Genomic DNA, 17,050 nt, shown 5'->3' on the forward strand with positions numbered 1-17,050 from the left:
CAGCCTGCCATTCATCTGAACGACACTCAAACCATAACCATAAAACAAGGCATAGCCGTAACACACACTGCAGTGTGTGTGTGTGTGTGTGTGTGTGTGTGTGTGTGTGTGTGTGTGTGTGTGTGTGTGTGTGTGTGTGTGCTGTCTTTGGGATCAGTGTTTGAAGGCCACTTGTTGTGATTTTGATGTAGTCAGCTTCATGTGACAAGCCCTTTCTCATGTGACGCACTGCAGGTGGGGAATTTCAAATTTCAGCACTACAGCTCCTGCACATTCATTTGACCACCATGATGGGGACGACAGTGTCTCTGCAGGAATCTCTCCCTCGTCCATGTCCCGACTGCTCATCAATTATGTTTTGAGGGCCTAGCAAGCTTGCCTGATACTAAATGATGAAACGGCTGCAAATAATGGATACAAGAAGCGCCATGGCCTGTAACACTGCTATCCACTGTCTCTGTCAGAGACTGTAATAATTAGTTTAGTGAATAGTGTAACAGCCCTGATGTGGGTCTATTTGTCACAGCCTCTGACACAGGTTTGGCTAATTGAAAAACAACAAAAAATCATTACATCTGTGTGTTTTTCATTCAGTGGGAATGCAGCACAAAGTAACTCTTTGCTGCTAACGACATCAACCAAAACTGCTTCTTTAAAAGGATGCGTTTGTCATCATTTCTGACGGACATCTCTTGAATGTCCTCTTTGTCCTACTTTTACCCCAGCAGCTGATAAAAAGCACTTGAACACATTAAACCTCTTGTCCAACAAGCAAGGTGTCCAGCAGCCACAGCAGTTAAATCCAGCTTAAATCTGAAATTCAAAAGTTGAAAGTATTTCCTTCTGGGAAAAGAAATCATTACCGTGTTCCATTTTATTTCCTAAAAGTCAGTAGTCGCTGACAAACCTTTGTGAAAACAGAAGAGTTGATTCATTTATGCTACACTTGATGCCTTTAACATGCTTTTGGCCATCATAAACACATTGTGCATTCAAACTTGTTGAAGCGTGATGTATCCACGCTCTCTTTGCTTTGACCTTTAAATATGACTAAATGGACGACACAAGATAGCTTTCACTGAGAAGCCCGAGGTAACCAGTTTCATTTCCAGTGGAGAGAGGAATAAATCAATGGGAAACATATAGAATCTCCATTAAAGGGATACTGATACTGTGTCGGGCTGAAATTAAGTACCCGTCTTATTTCCTACTGTTCCAAGCTACATATTGACACGTTAGATGTCAGTGTGAGGTCATTTTATTTTAAATTGTAAAGAGACTAGATGTTAATTGTTCTGTTAACCCTTTCGATGTTATGTAATAACCTTGTACCAGTTAATACTTTGATTTATGCTCTGATGGTTCAACACTGCTGGAGGAAGCTGGGTAAACGGGCTGCTGAGATGTTCCTGAACTTACTTTGATGTGTTGATTTGATGTGTCCTCATTCTGGATTCAAATTGAAAATGGATTTGAAGATTACATTTTGACCAAAGTTGTTGAGTCAGGAACCAGAGAGGCTCTGATGCTTCCACACATTCGCGGGTATTTTACAAAAGAGGAAATAATTACGTTCTGTTATTGATTAAAGCTGCTATTCACATATTTTCTTTAATTACCCAATCGTTAGTATTTCGATCTGTTTGATGGCGTATCCTAGAACTACTTTCTCTGGTTTGAGACACTCTGCGTTCTTTGCCAAACATGGCGTCCACTTTGTGCTCGTTACAACTCAACTCAGGCATATACGCTATCTTTTAAAGGAAAACGTGTCACATACACTTATTCATAAGATAAGATTGATACGACTCTTCTCATCGAAATCGCTGCAAGACAGAGAATAAGCTTATTCCCAAAAATGTTTCTAAAATGAACTATTCCTTGAAGTGACACTGAGATGTTGTTTTGCAGGAAGCTCCCATTACAAAAGAATGGCAGCTTACGAAACCTTCACTATTTGTGATAAAGTAAGCAATTTGCTTTGGTTTAGACACAAATCCTCAAGTTGTTCTCAGTGGACTCCCATTATGGATGAGAATATCTAAAGGAATCTTTTGAAAAGGTGTCTCTTTTTGCCCGAGGCTTTGCATTAATCACAAGAGACTCCACGTGGGTATCTTCGCCATTCAAGTGATGATTATTATGTGAAACTGCCTTCTATCTTGTGAGAACACCGGGAGGTTTTAGACTGCACTTGTCCACTCTGTGTATCAGTGGTCAGTAGCTTTAACAATATCCTCAAAAGTCCAATTTAGCCTCAAACAGAGTGAGAGCGGTGGTCAGCCCACTGGCAGGATTGTGTTTAATTTCAAATGTTACAGTCCAGTGATGGTTTGAAAAGTGCAGGTTTTTCCTGATGGGCTCACGACGGTGAACACAGGACTCCTGAGGGGAGTGGAACAAGGTTGGAGTTGTGCAGCAGCACAATTTATGGGCTAGGACTCATAAATGCTAACATGCTCCATTTTATTTATTTTATTCCTCCCTTTATTTCCACCATTCTCTCACTGCTGCTGAGTCTTTGAAGATGACGGGCATGACAAAACAAGGTCTAAGTTGTTATGACACAGGAAATCCTCCATTCCTATTTAACTATTGACACCAATCCCCGAGGGCCGGAATGAGCAAGAAAACCAAAAGTTTACCATGCTGTTGTCTGATACACTACATTCATTCCACCCTAAACACGTCGCTGAGGCCAAAACAGAACAGCTTCAAAGAGTGAAAACCAGCCACAAGGAGCCCTTCACAGAAACCGATAGAGGCAATATAAAATATTCAGCATATGCCTCTCTGTTGGCCAAGGTTTTGAGTAGTCTGATATCACACTATGAACAGCAATAAAATCTTTTAATGGCATGTGGACCTTGTGCATCTCACAGCTGAAAGCTTCCAAAATATACCACTCAAGCAAAAGAACAGCTCCATCTTGAAATTGAACAGAGATCACTGGTATAAAACCAGTGTGTGACAAATTGTTTCTGCCGCGAGGCAAATGTTGTCAGCGTTAACTACAGAGAAATGTGTATTACCAATTGCCATCCACCTCTTGTGTTCTCTTTATCATCTCTATCAGACCACCTCCGTCAGACCCGGGACCTAAAGCAGGAGTCCAGAGTGGTCACGGGACAGGGGACAGGTTGGCCTCCCACGAAACCCGACAGCATGCTGCGCCTCAAGGAGAGCAGGGCCAGGGTCATGTGGCCAGGAAGAGTCTGCATGTGGATGTGGGAAGCAGCAGGACTGGGAGGTCCCCCTCCGTGTCCCCGGACCGAGGCAGTGTCCCCACGTCCCCTTACTCTGTGCCACAAATTGCACCCATGCCCAGCAGCAAACTGTGCCCCGTCTGCAAAACCACCGACCTGATGGGCACTGGGGACGACAAGCCTAACTTCAACACCTGCACACAGTGCTGCTCCATGGTGTGCACCCAGTGTGGCTTCAACCCCAACCCTCATCTCACAGAGGTAAGCAGTGCGTTTTTAACAATACCCGTGTTGTACTTTTGTGATAGGGACATTTTTCTATTTCCCCCCAGTTCCGTAGTAGTTTACTCAACAACCAACCTAACACATACATATACGTAGTCATGGTAAGTATGGGAAGTCACCACTGTCACTCTGCCCTGAATTACAAAGCCGGTCAGCATCTGCCATGGTGCATTCACACGGAAAACAAAAACATCTAAAACACAAAATGGGAAAAAAGAAAAGGGAAAAAAAAGCTGTCGTACAATCGACTGCACAAACAGATTCAGAATGAATTCGAGCATACAGTATCATAGACTGCCTGAAGGCTAAAGAGAAGAGAGGGTCGCTGTGTGACGTTTACTTACCAAGCACATGCTTTTTTGAATGAATCGCACAATAAAATGTAAATATTTTACAAACCTATCCACAGACAACAAGGATATTCTTCAAAGGCCTTGTAATTGTGATCAGGCTTAAAAATCCTTCTTCAGAATAGGATGTACCGTCTTTGTCCCTTCAGGTGTATTCAGTAAACACGATTTCCCCAGTGTGGAGCTACGTATGGAATCATATATGCATGTTGACGGCTGGTTCATTCTTGCAGTTTCTCTGCTCTCAGCTCTACCTATTCATAGCATCCGTAGCGGGTGGTGGTGAGTGAGGTGGTATGTGAAAAAGCGACATCAGTGCATATACCATATATATGCAGCGTCTTCATAAAGCATATCAACAGGAATACAAAGTCTCTTACAGTGAGTGTACGTTGAAACATTTCGATCAAAGTGGGTGATTCAGGTATTTGATTTTGGTTTTCTTTGTCCTGTGGTAATTATTTCTCATTGACATTTGTGAGTAATGTCATTGATGACTACTATTGTAGTCAAGTTGGCTGTGACTGGTCCTGCAGGCTGGATTGCACCAACTCAAACTGCGCAAGGATGTAAATTAGATGCGCGGCTGATTGAGAGCTGTGAACTTCCTAATTCTGGCCATTGTTCGCCTTGATTGATGAAGTGTTTAATGATTAATGGGCTCATGATCTTTCATCCCCAAAGACCTGCTTATCACACAATTCTCTGCCCAGTAACATATTGGTCACTTCTTATTAACTGTAAGGAATCGTAGGGCCTTATCTTGAGCAAGTGCTACGTTCTTTTACAGCTGATGTTCATAGGAAATGCACACAACACTTGAACAAAGCTCCATCCATCCTTTGTGACAGGCTCTAGCGAGCATCCAAATCATGCCCATGAGCCTCTCCCAAACAAAGCTTTTTATAACACCGCTGAACCTCTCCCCATCATTCACAGTCATTCATGTGCATCTAAACAGTCATCATTGTTAACAGGTAGCTGAGAAAGCCTATTGCCTTCATCCTAAAATAAATCACTTGCCTAATTTGAATTAGTCTATGCTTCGCTGTTACCGTGAGTCAAGTGTGGCTGTGTCATCTGTCACAAAGTTTCACATCAACTCCAGTGAGTCATGTTGCAAATTGCAGCCAAGATGCGATGTCAGTTAAGCTGGCCTGCAGATCAACTGTAGGCTGAATAAATAGGATTCAGGGAGTAAATGTTTCGGGTTTTTTTAACTGTAGATGCATGCAAACGTTGAATACGCTCTTGCATGAGCGCATGTTTGTGTGTGTAAGAAGGGAGACTCTGCAAAAGATGGAAAGAGGAAGTAGTGGGAGGTGGAAGGACTAGAAAGAAATGCGTGGACCAAAATGGAGACAGACAGAAAAGAATAGATCATGGCAGGAAGTGAAGGAGAGCATGGCAGCAAAGAGAACCACGGAGGTGGATGTTATGTGTATTTTGTAGCTCAGTCTTGGTGAGCTTGTCAGATGCTGACAAGGAGAGAGACTCTGAGGGAAAGCGCTCAGCCTCTGGAGACCTGAAAATGTACCCCCTTAACCTACTTAGCATGGATTGGGCTTTTGCCTCACTGCAGCAGATCTAACACAGCCTTATCAGTCATCAGTGAAATTGATGATGGCCACGTAGTTGCCGATCAAGGTGACGATAAGGACGAAGACGACGATGACTGGAATCAGGATTCCAGTCATCGCGAGGACAGACCCGGAACGAAATGTTCCTCCTGAGCAGGAGCAGATATTGTTATATTTGTGATGACGCGGAGACAGACTTTCAGGATTTTCTAGGATTATACTTGTTTTTGTTTGTACGTCTGGTGTTTTGATGGGAACGTTACCTGTGGCATTTTATATTAAAAACAGCATCTCACGTAATGCAGTTCCAGTATCGTCTCTTGATCACAACACAGGCTCAGTCCGGGTTCGTGCCCCGCTTTGTCAGAGATGTGTCTGTTTACGAATAGTTGTCAGACACTGATTGAACCGTCCGGGATTATGGGGATAATAACAGTAAAAGCTGTTATTGAAGAGGCTTTCCTCTCAAATTACAGAAAGATGGCAGTGCTGATTAAAGTGTTGATAACCGAGGGCGTTTCCATATTTGGATATTTTATATTATGCTTATTCACCACCTTATTCCCAAATGGTATCTCTGGCCTGGCATCAAAAGTATAAAGTAAAGCCGTTTTTTTTTTTTCCCCCTGTTCTTGTAAGATTGTTTGAGGAAAGATAACAATTGTTGAAATACAAGTCGGAGCTGTGTTTAACAACCTGGTGATGGGAATGTAATTCAGAGAGACGTAAACAGCAAGCAACAAATGGATGTTACGTGCCACAGTCTGTTACAGAGCTGTCAGTCAAGCTGAGACGACCAGGTTTATTCAGAGGCTTTGGAGGAGAAGGTGCAAGCAATCATACACGTGAGCTTGTACGTATGTGTGCGCATGATAAAATAAGAAAAAAAAACAGTTATAAAGGCGATGTTCAATTAAAGACATCGTGACGAATGAAAGAGGAAAATAGGAAGGCAGACAGAGTCAGAGAAACAAGACAGTCATAGACAGACTTGGAGACGGAGAATAACACAGAGAGATAGTGAAAGTACCACAGACACCCCCCTCCCCCCCCCCCGACAGTGTTTTCTCACCATCATACAGGGGAACATCTGCCTTATAATTGGTACAATTTCTATTTATAGATCATACCCTCCTTCTGTCTGCATTGATGGCCAGGTCCTGAGAAGCCACAGCTGAGAGAGAGAGAGAGAGAGGGAGAGAAAGAGAGAGAGAGAGAGAGAGAGAGAGAGAGAGAGAGAGAGAGAGAGCTGTGTGGTAGCAGGGGGAGAGAGAACGGGAGAGAAAAGCATCATCATAAATTAACCATAATAGTCAGAGTGTTCACGCTCTGCAACACTACATTGATTCAGCTCAGAGTGCCGCAATACAAAAATGCAAAATATAGAGATGAATCAAAAAATAATTCTTTCGGGCACTTTTGAAAACAAAACCTTTTCCGTGTGCAGTTTGGTGTGCCTCTCCATGATGAAGGCATCCGCATTGCCAAAACACTCTGGAGATGGATTTGAAACCCTCTGTCTTGATGAAATGAAGACTTTTTTTATACTTTTGTTTGAAGAGTGCCTTGGAACTGCTTCTTTTTTGGTTTAACCAACAATCCCACACGCTGAGGAACAGTTTTAACAAATGCTCCCACACAGAAGACTCTGTGGAGCCACTCTTTATATCTCCTCATCCCCGAAATATAGCCGGTAGGTAGCCACAGTTGAAAGTTGCACCAGATATATTTAGCAACCGAACTAGAAATGTGAAATCTATTTTTAGCTCCAAAATACAATATTTTGCATTAAAAAAAAGATTACACAAGCTAATATTTCATAAGTATGGATACATTTATCCATACATTGTTGATAAGATGAACTAATCAATTATTTTCTATTAACAATGGCTAACATGACATCTTGCATCTAAAAGGGTTAACTTGTAGTGACGAACCCACTGATAAGTCGCACCCGATTCAGCTCTACGGAGCATTTTAGAGACTTTCAGCTAATTGTTTTGGTTTAAAGTTTTGGTTCAGTCTCGTCGGTTTCCAATTGCAGAAAAATCTCTAATAAAAGCGTTGTGTACTCTACCTGCCCAGCAGCAAACGGTGGACAGACTATTAGCAACTAGCTGGAGAACATAGTGGAGCATTTAGATCTTTCACTCAGGAGCTGATTGAGACCAAAACGAAGCTAAAAGCAGAGTGAATGTTGAACAGGCCGCCAGAAACACAACTTCAAATGGATGTTGCTTCGTGTATGCGCGATGTGTTAACAGGCAACAGTTTGATAACTTGTTCGCCACAGCAACTTTGTTCAACTGCATCCAAGTGTTCAAGGTGCTGCTTGTCTTTTACGGCTAAATTGAAAACCTTTTTAAAAAACAGGGTATTTAGCTGTGTCTAGCAGCTACTATGAGTCACTCTGTTGGTCAGTCAGTCGGATGTTTTAACCCCCTCCTGCCTGCACATATACAGCTGTGGGATACAAACTTATAGTCAGTTACCTCTAAGTTTCTCAGAGACAGAGGTGCTTTATAGCTGACTTGGACTTTAAAGTTACCCATGTCATAAGGCCCCAAATTGATTTTCTCAAGGTGCTACAGCAACACCAACCAGGAAGAACAAGCTGTTCATAGTGGCATGAGTGAAGATTCTGTTATTTTTGTTCTTGAAGGCAACTTTATAGGTTGTGAGTGTCTCAGGTACATTATTGATCTTAGTTTGAACTTTAACTTCTTCCAGGCTTTACTGCTTGCCTCAGAGTGAGAGTTAAGCTGTTTCATAGCAGGGCTATTGTTTATATACGGGAACACATTTATATTACACCATTATGGTCTGATTTTTCTTAGAGAGAGTCTACAAATATATAGCGAAAAATAAATACAAATAGATATAAACTCAAATGATGTGGTCGTATCATTGAAGGATAAGTCCATTATACCTCGAGGGAGCCAGAGACTTGTTCCTAATCCCCTCGAATTAATTCAAATATTTAGCATCAGACATCTCTAATCCCCCTCTAACTTTACATCATGTGGCTCACGCGATTCAATGGCATTTATATTCGGCAAAGTGGGAGACAATAAGGTTGTTATATGGATCTCTCAATAATATTATCTTGAGCTTGACTTTTAGCGAAGGACAGCTTGGCTGGTGTATGTCACGAATGTAGAGGATCAGGATGTGATTTATTAACATTTCAACTTCACAAAAAGTTGGAATGTTTCACTAGTTTTAGTCCTTGAGGGGACAGATTTGGGGAAAATACCAGTTCCTTTGTAGTTACGGTTTTTTGTAGTTTGTCTCCCAATCTGTGTTGGAAGATTTTGAAAAAATGAATGAGTTTAATATATTCTGAATGGATGTTTAATCATTTAGCTTTTGAGGCCACTTGCTTATCATCAAAGGTTTTTGCAGAAAAATGTTCTATTTCATTATTCGTGCGGACAAAGTGACCCGTCGTTTAATTCTTGGATTCCCACCAACAAGACAGCAGCAGTCTCCCTGCCTGTGTGCGTCATTTGCTGAGTTAGCAACTGAGGCTTTGCTACTTCTGAAAAAATCAAAGCTGTTTCCCCTTTGACACATATGATACAAACTGTACATATATGAAATAATGATTAGATCATTATCATATATATATATAACATAAATATGTTAGAGTTTAGATTAAAATGTTTAATCATCTAAGTTCTGACAGCATGCACGTATTGTCAATTATTATTATTGACTGTCTGACTTCTTAGATGATACCTAATGTTTTGGAAATGAAATGTAGGTTATCTTAGTATGGCTTGATACAAATTACAATGTGTGTTTTTAATAAATGTTATAATCCTATTTACTGCAAATCCCGAGACAGGAAACGTCTCACTGAACATGTACAGTGTGTCCATAAAACAAAATACAGAAAATGTATGCGAAAATGTGTCTATGTGACATTTTTTCCCACGTTGCACCAGGCTGTAATCGCAGACTGGGGCTTTAAGTGGACAAACAGTATGAACTGGGTCAGGTATCCAGCTGAGACACTACATGCTGAATTTTGCATATACCAAAATATTTTGCAATGAGAAGTGCCAGACACTAAATCTGGGACACTGGTTTGATTATTACCCCCTAACTAGCTGCATTTAAATTCTCAGCTTGCAGCAGGGAATAATAGGAAGCATCACATCTTTTCAATCTGTTTGAATTGAGAAGGGGCAGCTGTGTGTCTTTAGTCCATGTTCTTAACGTTGTCACTGTAAAAGAATATGACAAGATAAACACATTGAAAGCTCACTTTCTGCAACATGGTGACAATATGGTGATTTGTTATTTTGTATGCAACTCACAAGTTTACCAAACTGTGTATCGGTCACATTGTTTGTGTATCAGCGCAGCATCAGGATGTATTCAATTGATTTGTTTCTTTTTTATTCTGCCAGTGCTTCAGATTGGGAATTACATTTTGCAGTAGATATCTAAAGTCTATTATTCTGCCAGACACGCTTATTTCTTAACACTTAAAAAACACAGAAAACAACCTTTATCTGTTTATCCGAAATATGTCTCTTTCAAAGCTTTTAAATTCAATTTTAGTTTTTGAGACCGTGTTTCAAAGGTATGGTTATGGTAATGTTCATCATTTGCGGAGGTGTGTGCTACCATTTTGTTGTCTATTATCTGATAATAGCTACCCTTTACAGCAATGTATTAGCGTTTTGCTACAAACGCTAAACGCATGTGCATCTGGTCTTTGTGCATAAAACTAAACTAAACTAAACACTAAACTACAACAGCACTAAATGCAGCCTTAAACATTACAGCTGGACAGAAATGTGACATTAAAAGCTTCTAAAAGGTAGCAGCATGTCTTTTGCAGAGATTAGTTTTTTCTTGCATTACACTGCACAGGTGTTCATTGTGTCCATCTTCTGTATACCAAGATATCATGTTATACACTACCTCTCTCCACTATTTCCAGTATCCTCAGTTACGCTGTGCCCGACACTGCACCAGCACAACAAACATACATTTAACAGCGATTTTTCCACAACCATTCATAAATCTACTCATCTAATTTCTTTCTTTTTATGAATGCAGTTCCCTGCTTGGCATTTTTGGGAGTAAAACAGATGTGTGTTATTGAGATTGTACGTGTGTAGTTGTTTGTAGCACTGACATGGGTGAGCAGAGGCAGAAAGAGACAAATTGACAGGAAAGGGGAGAGAGGGGGGTGGGGTGGGGGGGGGCGCATTGAGAGGAATTTCAATGTCTTCTGGCCCAATTTGCAAGGAATTGATAAACCGCTGCATTCCAAGCATGCTGATCCCCAAACTGCAGTGCTCAGCTGCTGTGCGTACCGCATGGTGATACCGCATTGTGATCTCCGGGACAGAGCTTCCTCCTTTGTCTGAGTTCTCGTTTAGTTGAGGTTTGATTCTGTCTCAGAGCGCGTTCTTAACTCAGCTTTCCTGGGGAATGATGGGGTGCATGATGTCTCGCTCCTGTCAACAAACGGGAGAAGAAAAGTGGGAAACTCTGTGCACCTATGTGATGTATGCAGGGTTACATGTTCTGACTCAGTTGTCATTGTTTCTTCACACTTTTAACTTGCACAGGGATGTTATTTAGATCAGCGCTGCAAAATTACTCAAATTTGTGATCCACGAGGAACAACAGTGTTGCCCCTCCAATGAAAATCAAACCACAGGATTGGAATGTGCTATCAGTTTAAGTGATTGACAGGGTTTTTATTGTAATACACAGAGTTACTCTCGACTACATCCGAGTTATAGATGTTGTCTGATGCCACTAGTTCAATTAATAATTTAATAATTTACTAAGATGAAATGCCAAAAATGTTGTTGAACAAAAGACGACATCTGAAGATGTCAGGTTTTAGGAAAATGTGATCGCAATTAAACAGACCAAACAATTAATAAATTGTGAAATTGAATCAATCTCCAAGTGAATCAATTATTTAAAATAATCGTTAGTTGATATGATGAAGTATATATGTATCAGATTTGACCCAAAGCATAAAATTCAACGTATATACTGTATATGTGTGTGTGTGTGTGGTGCTAATAAGGATGCTTTGCTCTCATGATTTGATCCATATCCAAGAATCGGTGGGCCCTTGCTGCTAAAAGGTTCTATTTATGGCAGCAAGTCGTTGTTCTGCATGAAGCCACGTTGCTCGAGCATCCTGTTGGCAGACGCTGAGTCCTCACAGAACTGTGAGCTCCGGTCGCATCTTTTGACCTTTGACGTGCATCCTACCACTAGACACACACACACACACACACACCTGCACACGAACACACACATTTAGCAGGCTTAGGCAGGAATTGGATCCATGTGTGTAAGCAAAGCCGGATGAGAGCCATCAAAAATGTATACAGTACCTGAGACGGAGACGGTGATGGAGATGGAGGAGGAGAGTTATAGGGAGTGGTGTGATTCGAGGGATGCAGATAAGACGGAGAAATAAAGATGGGTGAAGGAGGACAAGATGGAGGGTTTCAACAGAGAGCGTATAGAGAAGGAGGGCAGGAGACAGAGTGTGCAGTGTGCTTGTTTTTTTGCTGATACAGATCAGATTTCATAAAGATCCACATGATTGCCTCATAACAAGGGGGACCCAGAGAGGAATGAGATGGAGAGATGAGGCGGAGGCAAGCAGAGACGCGATGGAATTGATAAATAGCTGCCTGCCCTCCCAGCAGCTGCGTTCTTTGTTTTTCTGGTTTGTTTTCTCCTCAATGGGGTTAACATGATTATCCTAACTGTAATTTAGAGAAGAAAAAAAAAATCAAGGACAATAATAATGATGGAAAGAGGAGTTCCCACTTGTAAATCTCTGATTGGAAGAAGAGTCCAGTGTTGGCTTTTTTCACTGTCCACATTACTCTGACTGTCCCGAGGGTTCACCGCTGTTCCCGGCTTCTCAGCTTCCCTGATTGACAGTGAAAACCGTGGCCTCATCTCTCCACATACTGAGGATTGGGCAGGAGCCAGGCACAAGGCAAAGATGCTGCTGAGCCCGAGACTTACTCTGTCTGTACTGACTGACCGACTGAATGACTCGCTTGGAGACAGATTGAGAAATACTGGTTATTAAACATTTCAAAACAGTGAACAGTGTAATTAAAATGGAAACCTGTAGGACAGCTCAGGTTTGGATGGGATCTTGGCACTTAAAAAGTAAAATCGGTCATCCCCAATGATTAATAATGAATAAAGAAGTGATAAAAAGCGGTAGTTCAGTCGGGTTATAATAGAGTTAGGTGCTATCATCAGGGTTAAGTTACTATTTAAGCTTACTGTTAAACTAAAAGTCAGAGCACAGCAGTGAGTCAGTGTTTGGCATTATGTAGAGCGATACTACACTTGAATCATAGCGCTGTAGCTAAACTGTGAAGTCACAACTACCGTGCTAGCTTGTATGAAATGTTTTAACAGATAATATATGGAACGACGCTCCAGGCAGTCAATAACATTTTGCAATTAAACCTTATAAAGACGTTCAGCAACAATAACAAGTTACATGAGAACAGTCAGCATGAAATCACAAATACTACTAAACAAAATACTACTATACAAAACATACTTATTGAAAGTTATAGTCAGTACTATATGATACTTTAGCTAGTTTGGATCAAACATGAAGAGTAAAAGTGTGTTGGTTGTTGTTGTACTTTATAGGCAATAGTTTGAGTAAATCTTACAGGACAAAGATCTTGTTCAAATAATAACATGCACTTCGTAGTCCCTCATAGACAATGTGCATGTGCGTGTTGTTTGTGAGCTTGTTTGTGAATCAACATGCCGCGGCCACAGGCTTGCTGAGACATTTGATTCCACAGCAGAAGTAAAGAGATCTTGCTGCATTTTCAATCCTCGCTTCAGCAGCTCCCAGAGTACTAAAAACTCTCAGCTGAAGCCGAACCAAAATCTTTATCAATCCCCCTTTACAGTCTAAAAGTGAATTTTTACTCAAAGGTATAAAGGAAAAGGAGTGCGTCCAGGCCTCCCACCTTGTCCTTTGAGCCCCAGACCTCCAACCCTGCCCCAATCTTCACACAACTTTTCTCCGACTGCATTTATAATGCATTAAGGCATTATGTAATGACCGCAAATCCAAGACAGCTACAATGGTGTGGCAGCTGTCAAAGCACCAGGATGCCAATTACCACGTATGGCCATGTGCCATCACTAGGGCCACTTTCTGACTTTGACCTTCTTATGTGCCGATATGGAGCAGAAGATAGGAGAAGCAAAGCCGTAAAGGAAATGACAACAGCAGGAGGAACAAGAGGAGAATAGTTGGAGGGTTTTAATGAGAAAGGGAACATGTTGTGTAAAGAGTGGGAATGTAAGACAAAGAAAAAAGGGAAGAGACACTCAGAAAAGATGCGAGGGAAGATGCTAAATCAGTGGCAGTGATGATTTATTGAAGAAGTCCAGAGTTCATCTAGTCTGTCACATTTATTTCCTACGCATTTGTTCATGGGTAATTAATGTTTACCAATAAATGTCCATGCAGAGGCACAGGATGCTAAAATCCATCCTCAATGAGATATTTTACATCATTCACAACTATTATTTTATTCAATCATTTTACATACACAATGTTTCCTATTCAGAGAAGGCTGGAGGCTATCCCAGCATGCATTGGATGAGGGGAAGGGAAGGCAGCGAGTCCATCACATACACAGACAACACACTCATGTTCACATTCACACCCAAAGGCAATTCGGAGTTTTTAGTTCATGTTACTTGAATCTCTTTGGACAGTGGAAAGAAAGTGGAGCATGCACTAAAAACCCAGGGGGTGCAGGGAGGAGATGCAGACAACCAAGTTACGGTATCTTTTTGAAAGATATCTTGACTTATTTAAATAATGCACCCTCTTATTATCATCTACAACCGCCCCGTCAGTTAAACCTTTTATCAAAGGTATCATGTTACATTTTGGGAAATATTTGCTACCTTGCAGAGAGTGAGATTCATTCATGTGTCTGCACTGTAAATATGAAACTACGATCAGCAGATGGTTAGCTTAGCTTAGCATACACACTGAAAACAATAGAAAACAGCTAGCCTGGCTGTCCGACAATCTGCCTCCCAGTGCCTCTAAAGCTCACTGATTAACACATTATATTGTGTTTGTTTAATCCATAAAAAGGGTACAGACATGAGAGAGTCATCAATCAAATGAATTTATTTCCCAATATGTTGAACTATTTTCTTTAATTCCCACTGTCATTTATTTAATACACGATGGAGACTAGATGCTGTAGCTTATGGTCATTGTTGTTGTTTTTTATCTCTTTCTTTCACAGGTTCAGGAGTGGCTATGTCTGAACTGTCAGATGCAGAGAGCATTGGGGATGGACATGACCACACCACGCTCCAAGAGTCAGCAACAGATACACTCTCCTTCTCATGCAGCCAAACCAGAACTTAAACCTGAAGCTTCGACTCAGCCTGCACCCCAGACACAGCCCCCTCCTCAGACGCAGCCTCCAGCGCAGGCCCATCATCCAGTGCAGGCTCAACATCCAGCGCAGGCCCATCATCCAGCACAGGCTCAACATCCAGCGCAGGCCCAACATCCAGCGCAGGCCCATCATCCAGCGCAGGCTCAACATCCAGCGCAGGCCCAACATCCAGCGCAGGCTCAACATCCAGCGCAGGCCCATCATCCAGCGCAGGCTCAACATCCAGCGCAGGCCCATCATCCAGCGCAGGCTCAACATCCAGCGCAGGCCCATCATCCAGCGCAGGCTCAACATCCAGCGCAGGCCCAACATCCAGCACAGGCCCAACATCCAGCGCAGGCTCAACATCCAGCGCAGGCTCATCATCCAGCGCAGGCTCATCATCCAGCACAGGCCCAACATCCAGCACAGGCCCAACATCCAGCACAGGCCCAACATCCAGCGCAGGCTCAACATCCAGCGCAGGCTCATCATCCAGCGCAGGCTCATCATCCAGCACAGGCCCAACATCCAGCACAGGCCCAACATCCAGCACAGGCCCATCCAGTGCCTGGCTCTACCAAACAGGCAGGTCCAGCTGGCCCAGGTCAGAAACAAATAAAGCTCCCTCCAGGGGCAGTCGCTCTCCCCGGCATGGCCAAAGCCCCGTCCCAGCCTGATCTGTCCCGCAACTCTCCCGCCCACCAACCCCAGCACACCCGCCACGACCAGACTCGCAGTGCGGGGAGCTCTCCTTCACGGCAGCCCCCACCTCCAGAGCAGACATTTGGGAAGCTGTTTGGCTTTGGCGCTTCTCTTCTTAACCAGGCCAGCACTCTCATATCTGAGACTACTCAACCACAACAACAGCCCCCCAAAACGGCCCCCAAACCAGGAGGACCTCCTGGTCCAGGGCCTGGGCCGGGTAAACCCTCAGGACCTCAGCCTGCACAACAAGGGCCTCGAGCCCATGCTCAGCAGCAACAACAGCACACCCCCCCGGACTCCACTAAACCCAAGGCTTGTTGTCCTCTGTGCAAGACTAACCTCAACATCGGCAACACAGCAGAACAACCCAACTACAACACCTGCACACAGTGCCACCACCAAGTGTGCAACATGTGTGGATTCAATCCCACTCCCCACCTAGTCGAGGTAAGACTCTGATTTGATCTGTTTGGCTTTCATTTATGTGTAACAAAGTGTCAACTGGTCTGCAACGGCTTTCAGACCATGCATTTGCTAAATGAAATGATTTGTTGATGTGTTTCCAGAAGAAATGCTGCGTCATGTTGCAGTTGAATGGGCTGTGTTGTTATCCATTTGTGGCGGCCCGCTCTTGGAGGGAATAGCTGCAATTTACAGAGGATTCTTGTGCTTCAGGTGTTGTCAATTGGCCAACAATTGTCTCCGTTTGCTCTATCTCTGCGGTTTTTCATGATCTCCATTTTGTATGTCAGTGCTGGTTCTTGTTGTTTCGTAGTGTTTTCAAAGAGTAGTGCCTCATTGGAGAGATCAACAAATGACTTTAAAATATGTCATGCAAAGGACAAAAGAAGATTTCTGCACAAGATGGGTTGATATTTGTGTTTTCAAGGGTTAACACACAATGCTTTATGTAAGCCTGTGAGCTTCTTCTCTTTCTCGCTCTCAGTGCTTCTCATACCGGACCTGCTCTGTTCTGCTCCGTCAGGGCCTTTCATGTAGTTAGCTGAGTGAAGTCCAGGCTGTGACTCACCTCATCAGTGTGCACTCTACCCTGGAGCTGCACAGGAATATATGACCCATCTACAGAAAACGGGGCCTTATCAAGTTCAATTTACTGGTTAATCTTAGTATTGATTAGTCACAGGGGTTAGCTGAGGGTATATTGTTTCCTGAAGTGCTCCTTAGTCCTCTGTCATGGTGGCAATCCAGTTGGTAAGAGCAGGGACTTGCAGTAAGCCAGGCAATAACAGAGTTTAATTATGCAAATCAAATCCAATTGAATGATAGCAGTAATAACTGGCTTTCTGCAGAGCGCTGGCTTTTTATGGGCGAGCCTTGTCTGCCCGGGCATCTGGTTGTCACAGGCACTAGCACAGGCCATTCATAGATCGCTATGGAAACAGAGAGATAATTTGTTTGTCAGGCGTCCCTTTCATGCTCGGCTGCTAAGATGCTGAGAG

The 17,050-nt window shown here is 42.7% G+C and overlaps 1 protein-coding gene across 1 annotated transcript in view; it reads left to right on the top strand.

Moving 5' to 3' along the window:
* Nucleotides 1-17,050, top strand: part of bsnb (bassoon (presynaptic cytomatrix protein) b) — a gene marked incomplete at both ends in the record, with an annotated part of 54,435 nt that overhangs the window by 3,506 nt on the left and 33,879 nt on the right. Inside the window, 3 exons of the mRNA XM_079184249.1 lie at nt 3,077-3,467; nt 14,745-14,948; nt 15,405-16,037. Coding sequence (XP_079040375.1) covers nt 3,077-3,467; nt 14,745-14,948; nt 15,405-16,037 — 1,228 coding nt within the window. The remainder of the gene's footprint in view (nt 1-3,076; nt 3,468-14,744; nt 14,949-15,404; nt 16,038-17,050) is intronic.

This window comes from Pholis gunnellus (assembly GCF_910591455.1).
Source record: "Pholis gunnellus genome assembly, chromosome: 3".
In the NCBI taxonomy this organism is placed as follows: domain Eukaryota; kingdom Metazoa; phylum Chordata; class Actinopteri; order Perciformes; family Pholidae; genus Pholis; species Pholis gunnellus.